The sequence below is a fragment of the Apodemus sylvaticus genome, chromosome 20, assembly GCF_947179515.1.
Source record: "Apodemus sylvaticus chromosome 20, mApoSyl1.1, whole genome shotgun sequence".
In the NCBI taxonomy this organism is placed as follows: domain Eukaryota; kingdom Metazoa; phylum Chordata; class Mammalia; order Rodentia; family Muridae; genus Apodemus; species Apodemus sylvaticus.
Genome location: NC_067491.1, coordinates 44,249,983 through 44,263,247, shown reverse-complemented (window position 1 = coordinate 44,263,247; position 13,265 = coordinate 44,249,983). Strand labels below are relative to the sequence as shown.

The window sequence follows — 13,265 nt, the reverse complement described above, 5'->3', positions numbered from 1 at the left end:
CTAAATCTTAGTATTTAAACATATTCTAATTTGTACAAATAGGCCATGTGCCTCTCCCGGTGTTTTCCAAGAGACAGACCTTACCTGTAAGGTTTTATCCGCTCCACAAGAAGCGATTCTCTGACCATCCTGAGAAAAACACGCGTGGTAAACAGCATCTGTATGGGGGCGGACAACCAAGCGGGACAGATTCTTGATGGTTTTTTTGTTTCTAAATACAAGTGAAAGATGAAGAGAAACTCAATGACTGAGGATAAAAGCAACATTTTCTTTCAAATAATACGTGTCTTTTAACATGGTTGTACCTCTCCCAAGTAGAAAACTATTGCACTACTAACATGCAAATGACAGTACAGAACGCCTAAAAAAAAAGTAATCTAACAAAAGTGACATTTAAGGGATCTTATATCTTAATCTTATATCAAGCCACCTGGCATGTGTTACAGACGTCACTGAATTAAGAGAAATCTGCTTAATGAAACATCTGTCACTTTCTGTTTTCTCCTTTTAAAAGAATTTTGTATTTTTATGTGTTTGTCTGCATGTACACATGAGCACCACATCATACAGTGGTCACAAAGGTCTGGAAATGGCACGCTATCCCCTGGAACTGGAGTGACAGATGATTGCGAGTTACTGTGTGTGTGTGTGTGTGTGTGTGTGTGTGTGTGTGTGTGTGTGTAGCTAAGCCAGGCCCTCTGCAGCAAGTGCTCTCAGCCACTGAGCCACCTCTCTAGCCCCTCTAGGGTTTTTATATACATTAATATATGTAAGCATAACTTTTTAAAAAAAAAACACAATTTTAAAATTAAAGAAACCACTGCAAATGGAGCTCACACAACACAGGACACTGCACCTACCACTATATGATACACTTCTTTTTTATATGATATATTTTAAAAATGCTCTCCTCTAACTCCTCTCAGAATGGGCGAGAGGGATGGGAGATGGAGACAGATAAGGCAATGTCACTTTCCTCTTACATTAATTCTATAGAATGACAACTAATGCCACTAGTAGGGATATTATATTATTGCCTGTAGTGTGCTGGTCTGGTGCTGCTTATATTCTAATGCTAAATACTGGCTCCTCAAGATGTGGTTGAGCCGGGGCAGTGATGGCACACGCCTGTAATGCCAGCACTCTGGGAGGCAGAGGCAGGCGGATTTCTGAGTTCGAGGCCAGCCTGGTCTACAGAGTGAGTTCCGGGACAACCAGGGCTACACAGAGAAACCCTGTCTCAAAAAAACCAAATCCAAAAAAAAAGAAAAGAAAAGAAAAAAAAATGTGGTTAAACCCTACAAGCAGATCCTCATGCCTTCAAGTATCCAAGTATGGGAACTTTTTTTATCAATTTAACTGAGCTAGAGCCTGTGACTGGGCCGGGGAGGGAGACAGTGGGACTTGAGATTCGAGTGCAGATGGAGAGAGAGGAAGGAGAAGAAGATGGAGAAGGAAGAAGCCACCATGGACCAGAACCACATGGCCAGGAAAAACAGCAAGTGACAAGGGACCTCATAGCTGGGAGTAAGTTAGGATAGCCTCTAGCTCTGCCCCAGCTCCGCCCCCAGCTCCGCCCCCAGCTCCGTCCCCAGCTCCGCCCCTAGCTCCGCCCAATCTAGATTTATGGCTTGTAAACAGAACGCCCGGACAGTGTGTGTTTTACAGGAGCTCTTTAGGATTATGAATCCCTACAATAACTGCCTGAGGCTCAGGGTAGAGTGTATGTGCACCTAAAAACAGGACCAGGTGCTGGAGAAAAGCCAGACTAGGAGCCTGTGTAGAAACAAGCACACTTTGCCGGAGGTGATAAGTAGGCATAACACAGAATTAAAATTATGACAGCCCATAAGGACGTGCATGTTACTCATAAAGTTAAGAGGACTACATGAGAACTACAGTCTTTCCATCTAAATGCAGCGGCATACATACCTGTGAGCCCAGATAGCTGGGAGCCTGAAGGAGAAGGATCCAGGTTCAAACCCAGCCTGGACTCTAGAGAGGCTCTGCCATTAAAACAGACAAATAAAACCTGTCCTTCCTTTGATCGTCTACTCCAGTTCCTCAAAGCTAAGACAGTGACAGAAACAGTACAAAGGTAACAGATGGATGCGTGAACAAACTACTTACTGCTTTGAAAAGTTAAACTCAAATTTAACCTGGTGCCAAGGCAACTTAGTACATCTAAAAGGGAACATGTCTAGCCCTGAAATCAATCATTTTGTACTGGTCTGGCCCAAGCTAGGTAAGGAAAAACAGAGCAACGGCCGACTAACCATTCTATGACAGAGTGTCACAAGCTGGAATGTAGCTGGTACAATGGAAGGAAAGGCAGCAAAACATAGTAAAAATTTAATATCTCAATAACTCCTGAGGGAGAAAGAACTGAATCTGTCCATTTGATCAGATCAAGTGTTAAGAATCCATTTAAGAGCTCGAGACAGGGCCCTGTTGTTGAAGTGCTTACCTCAAAAGCATGAGGACCATAGTTCAGGCTCCCAGAACACACATAAATCCCCAGCTTTGAGTGGCAGCCTGCCTGTAATTCCTGCACTCAGGAGGCAAAGTGGAGGTAGGGGGTTCCTTAGAGCTAGCTGGTAGCCAGACTAGCACTGCTGACCAGCTCTGACTTAACTAAGAGTAATGGGAAAGAACTAAGAGCAATGAAGGAAGACTTCAAATGTCAACCTCTGCTCTGCATACACACACACACACACACACACACACACAAATGCACACAACACACACATCCAAACATGCATCCACAAATAATACCAATACATGTTTGAAAAGGATTGCATTTAGTTACTAACTAAATAGGAATCTGGTCAAACTTCCTGCTATGCTATGAGCATGCTGTGAATTGGTATAATTAGGCAAGAGAAGTTGAGTAAATTTTCCCTAATAATACACAACTATACCTGAGAGCTGGAAATCAAGCAATGAAGGGCAAGAATCCTATTCTAATCCCCAAACTATTATGCACTACCGAACAGATGAACTAATACAGAAGAAAAACTGAGTAAAAAGATGAAAACAAGCACGGCTAAGAGGTGGTAAGAGAAAAAACAAGGAGTATTCTAGAGCATCAACAGATCTAATGGAGCGTCCACAAGTTAGAAAACCTGCTATCCTCAGTGGAAGCAAACTTCCACACTGCCTTAATGGAAGTAAAAATGTCCCTTTTGGACAAAATGTTAAAAGATGGTTGAGTCTGGGAAAGGGGGAATAGGAAGTATGAATTTTCATTTTACATCTCTCAATTTTTTAACTAAAAACTGTAATTATGTGTGAGTCTATACGTGGATACGTGTATGTGAGTACACTGCCCATGAAGGCCAAAGACATGAAATGTCCCTGACGGGAGTCACTGGGGGCTTGTAAGCCACCCGCTGGACACTGAACCTGGTCCTCAGTCAAACCAGCAAGAGTCATGGCTCTAACTCTTCAATGTGTTGTTGCTTTAATCAACAAACATGTTAGGAGCTGGCATGATGGCCAATCCCTGGGACCCACACGGCAGAAGAGGGACCTGATTTCTCCAAGTTATTCTCTGATGCCACAGGTGTGTTGTTGCATATCCACTCACACCCAAAAACATACACACGCAAACACATATACACCAAGTAAATGAACAAAGGTGATTTTCAAACATGAACAATGTCTCCTGCCCTGTGAACAGTCTTTCTTTAAGATAAGGAAGAATTGGGGCTGAAGAGCTGAGCCAGCAGTTAAGACCACTTACTGCTCTCACAGAAGACTGGGGTCTGGTTCTCAGCACCCACATCGGATGGCTTACCACCACCTGTTAGACCAGTTCTAGAGGATCCAGTGCTCTCTGACCTGTCCAGGAACCTATATGCATGGACACACATAAACCTACTCAGACACACACTACACATAAACAAAAATAAGTGATATATCTTTTAAAAAAAATATGAAGAATCAGGCTGGGGAAATGCCTCAGGAGCAAGATGACAGGAGTTTGGATCTCCATAGCCCATCTAAGTGTTAGGCAGGCATGGCTTCCTAGGACATCCACTCATGCCCACACATGCATGCACACTGCACACCTACATACTAGTCTCAGAATGCAGAGACACACAGGATAGTCTCCAGAGGAAGCTGCCAAGCAAGATCAGACATGTTAGGGAGCCCTTGCTTTGACTGAGAGATCCTGCCTCAGAGAATAAGAAAGAAGAGCTGTCATGGAAGAGTCCTGATATTAACATAGGGTTCCACATCCACACACCCACACATACATGTACACTGCACACATACTTACAAACATGCATACATACAGAGGTGCACACCATACACATACAAATAGGAAAAGAAGAAAAAAGACTGTAAAAATGATTTTAAAAAAGACCTAAAAATTAAAATTCAGTGGCATTAAATAAAATCTCTATGGCAAAGCAAAGTAAAAGTGCCTTTATAAACATTATCTCATTTAAATCTTGACAAAAGTAGTATTTACCTCAAAAAATTATCATTTCCACAAGAAAGTAAAGTACAGTATGTTAAAAAATCATAAGCCGGGCGGTGGGGGCGCACGCCTGTAATCCCAGCACTCTGGGAGGCAGCGGCAGGCGGATTTCTGAGTTCGAGGCCAGCCTGGTCTACAGAATGAGTTCCAGGACAGCTAGGGCTACACAGAGAAACCCTGTCTCAAAAAAATCCAAAAAGAAAAAAAATCATAAAAGGTCTAAGTTTTAGTATGGAGACTCAAACTTAGGTCTATGGCTCCAAAGTTTATGGTCATCACTACCATATTAGATTATGGTAGCATTTGACATTAATATTAAAGATGACCTGTTTGTTTCTATGGACTGTGATAATATAATTATTTTCTCCTGTGCTTACTTCTCTGGAACTTTCTACTGAGTAGGTGTGGTGGTCTGAATATGCTTGGTCCAGGGAGTGGCACTATCAGGAGGTGTGGCCTTGGAGTGAGTGTGGCCTTGTTGGAGGAAGGGCTTTGAGAGACCTTGTGGGTCTGGGCTTTAAGAGAGCCTCCTCCTAGCTGCCTGGAAACCAGTCTTCTCCTGTTTGCCTTCAGATGAAGATGTAGAACTCTCAGCTCCTCCAGCACCATGACTGCACTGACACTGCCATGCTCCTACCTTGATGATAATGGATTGAACCTCTGAACCAGTAAGCCAGCCCCAATTAAATGTTGAGTTGCCTTGGTCATGGTGTCTGTTCACAGCAGTAACTAAGACAGTAGGAATACTTATTACGTTTCTAAAATAGTTAAATCTCACAAAGTAAGTCTGTTGACCCCTGGAAAAGAACAGTTAATAGCAGAGTCCCTCTGGTCTCTCTGGCAACTCACATCCACTCCAGGTAAAGACGCCCACTATCCACCTCCTGCTTGGCCTGCAGCTTCGCTTGCTGATAAACTTCGGAAGTTTCTGGTTCACAGAGGCCCAGCTGTACAATATTAGGAAATGGCTGTCGTCCAAGAAGGTGTCCATTTAAAGACAAAAACTCTTGAAAATTCTCACAGACTGCACAATCCTAAGAATAAACTGAAATCTGTTAGACACAGAGACAGAGCAAAACCTGACATCTCTTTGTTTCTATGATCTCAACATTTTTAATCTGAAATGAAGCCTACATGAACTAAAATATATAACAGCAGCCACTAGGGAATAAATACAGTAATCTCATTCTCTACTTCTCCCCCTCTCTTCTCTTCTCTTCCTCCCTCCCTCCCTCCCTTCTTCCCCCCTTCTGGCTGTTGCCTCAACATGCCAGCTCAGAGCTGCTGCTTCAGTGCCAAAGCCTGCTTGTACGCTACCATGCTTCCTGCATGATGGTCTTGGCCACATCCTCTAAAACTGTAGGCAAGCCCCAGGTAAATGCTTATTTTACAAGTTGTCTGGTGCCTCAACAATAGAAAAGGACCTAAAACAGAAGTTGGTCAGGACTGAGGTAATACTGAATATGCCTGTGGGGGGGGGGATTGTTTGTCTGTTTTGTTGTTGTTGTTGTTATTGTTGTTGTTGTTGGAGAAATATGGAAGACCGGGACTTCGGACCAGAAAAGCAGCTGAGTGTGTAAGCGGGGCTTCACAGGCCATCCTAGCAGGACCTCGGAAGACAGTGCAGAGAACAGCGAGGACTACGGAGGTTTCAGAGCAGAACGATATTAGCAACTGGGTTAGAGATTAGCTTTGTGATATTTTAGCTAGGAATGTAGCTGCTTTATGGCCTTGTCCTATGAAACTGCCTAATGCTAACTTGAAGAATTTTAGATTAATTTCATTAACAGAGACTTCAAGAGAAAGCAGAGTAAGAGGGAATACTGGATCAATAAGTAGGGATGGATGATGGATGGATGATGGATGATAGATGATAGACGATAGACAGATAGATAGATAGATAGATAGATAGATAGATAGATAGATAGATAGGGAAGAAACAGTGATCCTATACTGACTTTTAGACTTAGATCAAAAATCTCATTATCAAGCCGGGCGTGGTGGCGCCTGCCTGTAATCCCAGCACTTGGGAGGCAGAGGCAGGCGGATTTCTGAGTTTGAGGCCAGCCTGGTCTACAGAGTGAATTCCAGGACAGCCAGAGCTACACAGAGAAACCCTGTCTCGGAAAAAAAAAAATCTCATTATCATCAGGCATGGTGGCTCATTAATCATTAAGGCAGAGGTAGGCAGATCCTTGTGAGTTTGAGGCCAGCCTGGTCTACATAGTAAGTTCCAGGACAGCCAGAGCTTCATAGCTAGATCTTGTCTCAAAAACCAAAGAACAAATAAACCAAAATATCTCATTATCAACTACATTTCTCGGCACATATAGAAAAGAACACTGAGAACCATTCTTCCCCAATTTCCAAGCTTGTGTGCTCTCTGTGGGCCAGGAAGCAATTAACCCAAGTCAAAGGTCACAGCGGGAAGGTGATCTCTATCCTGTTCACTCCCGCCACTCAACTTAGAAGCAAACGTCAAAACGAGACACCCTTTGAATACTGCGCTTTCACACTGATAGGTACCTTTTCATCCAGGATATGCCTATATGCCACGAACTCATGAATCAGATGGGCAGGGCCAACAAGTTCTGTTTTTGCTTTAATCCAATCCAGGGAAAACATTAATGCACAAAGTTCCTTAAAAATAAAGAAAAGCCAAAAAACAAAAATCAAATATTTCAACTAGAACACCATTATCCTAACACTACTGAGAATCACTTTGCAGATATCTAAAATTTAAAGCAAGAGGAAAGGTAATAAAATAAACACATAATTCAAGATAAATACAAAATGGAGCCCAGATCTTAACTCGAAGTAAAACCAGTTATATAAAGAATCTAAATATAAAACAGATAACTTTTTAAAAATATAAGAGTTTAGGTAAAGGAAATCTTTGCAACCATGACACAAAACAAAACAAGCACATGCGCATGTGCTCACATGTGCAAACATACACACATACATATGCAAAGGAAGCACATGTGCATGTGCTCACATGTGCAAACATACACACATACATATGCAAAGGAAGCACATGTGCATGAGCTCACATGTGCAAACATACACATACATACACAAACATACAAATACATGTGCATGTGTTCACATGCAATCACACACACACATGCACAAGCAAATTGCATTTGCTCCCATGTGCAATCATACATATACAAACATATGTACATGTGCTCATGTATACAATCATACACACATACACAAACATACAAACACACATTTAACTAGATAAAATTCTAAGTATTCTTTTTTTTTTCAGTACTGAGGCAGATGATGTTATTTTCAGAAAATGAATTTTCAGATATTCAAATGATGCAACCAATCGAAGGAAAAGCACCAGTTCAGAAGGCTCTTCCTTAAATTCAGATGGACAATTAGGAATCCTTCCAGCTCCAGGTAAGTATGGAATCCAAGTCTGACAAGTCACAGGCTCACTTTTTCATGCTGAGTTCAGTGGCTGCTGAAGATCACGCCCATGAGGCATCCACAGGACAGCTGCCCACTAAGGGGCTTGGTAACTCAGCCCTGGGTCCACCTGGCTTCAGCCCTGCTGGCCAGGATGTGCGCTCCTGAGAGCTTCCTCAGCATTTAACTAGCTCTTTGTTGGTTGTGAAGGTGCTGGGACTGTTTCTGCACACATAAACTGATCTTTGTGATATATCACTTTTATAATGAGTGAGCAGTTTCCAAATCTTCCTTGGTAATGGAGAAGTTATCCCCACAGGGGCAGGGGTAGAAATAGGTCTCTGAGTCCTTGTCATATTGAAAGTCCTCGATCTCCACCTCATCATGAAACACTGCCATGGTCACCTGGTCGGCACCGCATCAGTTTGTCTAGCTGTGCCCAGGCAGGGTAGGTCCCGGGCTTAGCCGCCCACCCTGGAGCAGGAAGTCTAAATATTCTATTCATTACAAAGCAACATATTGCCGGGCGGTGGTGGCACACGCTTTTAATCCCAGCATTTGGGAGGCAGAGGCAGGCGGATTTCTGAGTTCAAGGCCAGCCTGGTCTCCAGAGTGAGTTCCAGGACAGCCAAGGCTACACAGAGAAACCCTGTCTTGAAAAAAAACAAAAACAAAACAACAACAACAACAAAAAAAAGCAACATATCTAAAACTTTTTTAAAATATATGAATAAGCATTACTATAAGAGGACATAATAGATGGGCAGTGGTGGCGCATGCCTGTAATCCCAGCACTTGAGAGGCAGAGGCAGGCGGATTTCTAAGTTCAGGGCCAGCCTGGTCTACAGAGTGAGTTCCAGGACAGCCAGGGCTATACAGAGAAACCCTGTCTTGAAAAAATAAAACAAAACAAAAAAGAATACTGGCTGTAGGGCCAGGCAGTGATGGCCATGCCTTTAATCCCCACCCTCCAGAGATACTGAGTCAGCCTGGTCTACAGAATGAGTTCCAGGACAGTCAAGGCTACACAGAGAAACCCTGCTCAAACGAACAAACAAACAAACAAAAATGCCCTCATCCACTCGTGGTAGTGACATAATAGAGAACATTCTTCTACAGAATGGTTGATTTTAATAAGAGATTTTATTTAGCTTTTTCAAAGTGTCCTACATCTGTACAATGTATCTTGATCATATCCATTTCCCTCTCCCCTTGTGCATCTATAAACACATCTGCTCCTACCTTCTGTCCTCTTTGTTGTACTTGCTGTTTTTAACCAACCCACTAAATCCAATTAGTTCTCACCATATGGGCATGAGCATGGGGCAACCTACCGATGGCCACACCCCAGAGGAAAGGGACTCGTTCTCCCCAGCACTCAACTACCAAGAGCTCCTCAGTTACGGGTGGGACCTTGTTAGCCCATCTCCACCCTGAGCTGAAATCTGTCTTGATCTTTTGCGGGTTGTATGTAGCCAACAGCCATGTCCTATCCAGTAGCCAGCACTGCATAGTGTTATAGGTAGTCGTGACTTCGAATCCCATCTGTGTATTGATTCTCTTTTTATCTTTTGTCCATGGTTTTTAGAATTCCACATCTATGATCTAGCAGCTTACTCAGTATCTGCAATCAGATGTCTTAGTAGGTAGGTGCTTAGGGTTAAGACAGTAAATGTCCACTCTCAACCTTCTCCTCTGCCTCGAACATTTCACGGCACACAACTGCAGTCATCTTTGACTCTCCCCTCTCTGTCACAACACACATCAAATGCACCAGCAAATCCATCCCTTCCTTCTCTTTCCGAGTTACTCATCGTCTTACTATAAATGTACTGCCTCTCTTCCCCAAGGACATAGGCTAAATGAGAGCAGACGCTCCTTCTAGGATCTGGACTCATGATGAAGAACAGTCCCACTCTCTAACACAGCGGTTCTCAACCTGTGGGTCTCGACCTTTGGGGTGGGTGTCACATGTTATATATCATGTGTATCAGATATTTACATTATGAATCATAACAGTAGCAATTTTTTTAAGATTTATTTTTTTATTATATGTAAATACACTGTAGCTGTCTTCAGACACTACGAAGAGGGTGTCAGATCTTGTTACGGATGGTTATGAGCCACCATGTGGTTGCTGGGATTTGAACTCTGGACCTTCAGAAGAGCCGTTGGTGCTCTTAACCCCCGAGCCATCTCTCCAGCCCCCAACAGTAGCAAAATTATAGTTAAAAAGTATCAACGAAATACTTGTACAGTTGAGGGTCACCACAACATGGGGAGATGTATTAAAGTGCCACAGCATTAGGAAGGTTGAAAAACACTGCTCTAACAAGTACTCAATAATTATTCAGTAAGTGAATTAATGAATATCCTTTCCCACCTCCCATTTCCATATAAAACTTAGAAACAAATCCACATTGCAGATAAAGGAGAGTTACAGCTAAGAGGAGAAACTGCCTCATTTTGTATAGTCACTAAGATTCCCCTCACCCTCTTTTTTTAATCACAAGTAAAAATACAAAAATTGGGGGAAAAATCTTTTTTTTTAATTTTTTTTTAAGATTTATTTATTATTATATCTAAGTACACTGTAGTTGTCTTCAGATGCACCAGAAGAGGGCATCAGATCTCTTTAGGGATGGTTGTGAACCATCATGTGATTGCTGGGATTTGAACTCAGGACCTTCAGAAGAGTAGTCAGTGCTCTTAACCGCTGAGCCATCTCTCCTGCCCTGGGAAAAAAAATCTTACAGGAGATATATTTTCACTAAAAGTCTAGCTAGGCCGTGGTGGTGCATGCCTTTAATCCCAGCACTTGGGAGGCAGAGGCAGGTGAATTTCTGAGTTCAAGACTAGCCTGATCTACAGAATGAGTTCCAGGACAGCCAGGGCAACACAGAAAAACCCTGCCTCAAAGAACTAAACAAAGAAAGAAAAGAAAGATTTCAGTGGCTGCAAGATGAGTCAGAGGGTAAAGGTGCTTGCCACCAAATTTGTCATCCTAAATTCAACCCTCAGAACACATACAGTGGAAAGAGAGAACACGTTATCCTCCAACTTCCACCATGCCATGCATACACCCACACATATACACAAAATAAATAAGTACAGGTAATAAGTGAAAAATCGTCAAATATTAATAGGATAAAGCATGACACCAAAGAAAAATTTTACATAGTATTTAACTACGTAAAAAATTTAAATATCTAGAAAAGTAGAAAATAAAATTTAAGAAATAACTCAAGGGACAGACAGAGAGAGGTGGCTAGCTTAACAGTAAACAGCACTTGCTGTTCCTGCACAGGACCCAGGTTCTCTTCCCAGTATCCACGTCAGGCAGCTTACAACCATCTGTAACCCCAGTTGCAGGGGCCTGGAGTCTCTTCTGGCCTCCCTGGGTACAGCACACACATGGTACAGATACATACAGCCACAACATTCATACACACAAAATAGAAATAAATACAATCTTTAAGAAAACATAAGAAGCCAGGCAGTGGTGGCGCACGCCTGTGATCCCAGCACTTGGGAGGTAGAGGCAGGTGGATTTCTGAGTTCGAGGCCAGCCTGGTCTACAGAGTGAGTTCCAGGACAGTCAGGGCTACACAGAGAAACCCTGTCTCAAAAAACCAAAAAAAGAAAAAAAGAAAAAGAAAAAAGAAAGAAAGAAAAGAAAAAATAAGTAGAAAAGGAATCTGAAATAAAAGAATTTTCAAATGTGACATCTTACTTTGTGCATATTGGCACTGGCCATGTGATAGGCTAGGAAGTTGTACCAATACATGCAGTCCTCCTGGTCTGGAGAGAGCGTGTGTGGCTGGTGATACCTCTGAAACTGTGTGACCATCTTCCTGTGCAGATCCTGAAACCCACATCAGGCACGTCAGAGGACACAAACATGATAGTCTGAGCAACAGAGCATCTCCCACTTCCACAGCTATGATGAAAATCTCCCCCACAGGCTGGTTACTGAAGGGAAAGGGAGCAGTTTTACAGTGGAGAAATCACGTAAACACCCCAATAATCAACACCAACCTCAGTCCCTGATAGGGTGTCATAAAGGCACAGCATCACTTCTGTATACTTCTTTAAAACATTAAGAGCGTGTGTGTGTGTGTGTGTGTGTGTGTGTGGCCAGGCGGTGGTGGCGCACGCCTGTGATCCCAGTACTCTGGGGGGCAGAGGCAGGCGGATTTCTGGTTTACAGAGTGAGTTCCAGGACAGCCAAGGCTATACCGAGAAATCTTGACTCGGAAAAAAAAACGAATTCAAAAAACAAAACAACAAAAAAAAAATGAATAAAAGTGTGTGCGTGTCTGTATGTGTGTGTGTGTGTGTGTGTGTGTGTGTGTGTGTGTATGTGTGTGTGTGTATTAGTGCAAGTAGAATGCAGTACCAGAAGATACTGTCAGATCCTCTGAAACTGGAATTACAGGCAGTTGTGAGTTGCCCAACATGACATGCTTGATGCAGAACTTAGGTTCTCTGGAAGAGCAGTAAGTGTTCTTAACCACTGAGCCACCTCTCCAGCCCCTGCCAAACAGTCACAACCTCAACCCACTCAGGAGAAGACATCAGACAAAACCAAATTAGGGAACAGTGTTTAAACTAACTGGTTAGTGCTCTGCAGAAGTACCCCAGCTGGGCTGGAGATGGAGCTTAGTGTGAAGCACTTGCCTGATACACGAGGCCTTAGGGTTAATTCCCATTAAGGACAAGCCCTGAGAAGGTTCACACATATGAGGACATTAGGGAATCAGATGCTGCCATTAACAGATGCTTCATGGGACCCTGACCATAGAAAGAACACTGGTCGAGAAGGTGCTCAAATCCAAATAAACTTGTGAATTATTAGCTAATAGTAGTTCACCAATGGTAATTTTCTAATTTTGACAACTCTATCATAGTTACGTAGGGTGTTAGCAACAAGTGAAGCAAGGCAAAGGTTCACACAGAGAAAGCCTCAGTACGGTTTGCATATCTAAAGTAAACGGTTTGCAAGTCTAAAACTGTTTCAAAATCGAAAGTCAAAGCACATGCGGCGTCTCAGTACCTGAAGCTGACTCCGATTCTTCTCTGTAAGAAAATCCACTTGAAGATCATGTAAATAATAACAAAACGATTTTCCATTCCGATTACAGAATAAGAGAGACTTATTAACAAACTCCTGCAGGATGTCTTCAACTTCCTCAGTTTCCAAGTCCCAGAGAACGCATAACACCTACGAATCGTTTCAAGCATTTAGTAGACCATAACATAAGTACAATAAGCAGTAAGTATGGGAGACAAAGTATTCTGATCAATATGCTACCTCCAGGATGTCTCCGTCTTAAGAGGTTCAGTTAGTTCT

At 42.6% G+C, this 13,265-nt stretch overlaps 1 protein-coding gene and 1 pseudogene across 24 annotated transcripts in view; both read right to left on the bottom strand.

Moving 5' to 3' along the window:
• Apaf1 (apoptotic peptidase activating factor 1) overlaps positions 1-13,265 on the bottom strand; it is a 94,711-nt gene that overhangs the window by 59,856 nt on the left and 21,590 nt on the right. For 23 of the 24 annotated variants that reach the window (XR_007974702.1, XR_007974686.1, XR_007974694.1 and 20 more), the window contains exons 9-13: positions 12,969-13,136; positions 11,646-11,777; positions 7,016-7,129; positions 5,339-5,523; positions 85-211 (exon numbers count right to left, since the gene is read on the bottom strand). Coding sequence is in view for 3 of the 24 variants with exons in the window: in XM_052165980.1 (XP_052021940.1) it covers positions 85-211; positions 5,339-5,523; positions 7,016-7,129; positions 11,646-11,777; positions 12,969-13,136 (726 nt within the window). In the remaining 21 variants the exon portion in view is untranslated. Of the gene's footprint in view, positions 1-84; positions 212-5,338; positions 5,524-7,015; positions 7,130-11,645; positions 11,778-11,801; positions 11,885-12,968; positions 13,137-13,265 lie in introns of those variants that run through there. The other variant, XM_052165981.1, reaches the window with a different exon arrangement.
• LOC127671246 (diphthamide biosynthesis protein 3-like) lies at positions 7,770-8,311 on the bottom strand (annotated as a pseudogene).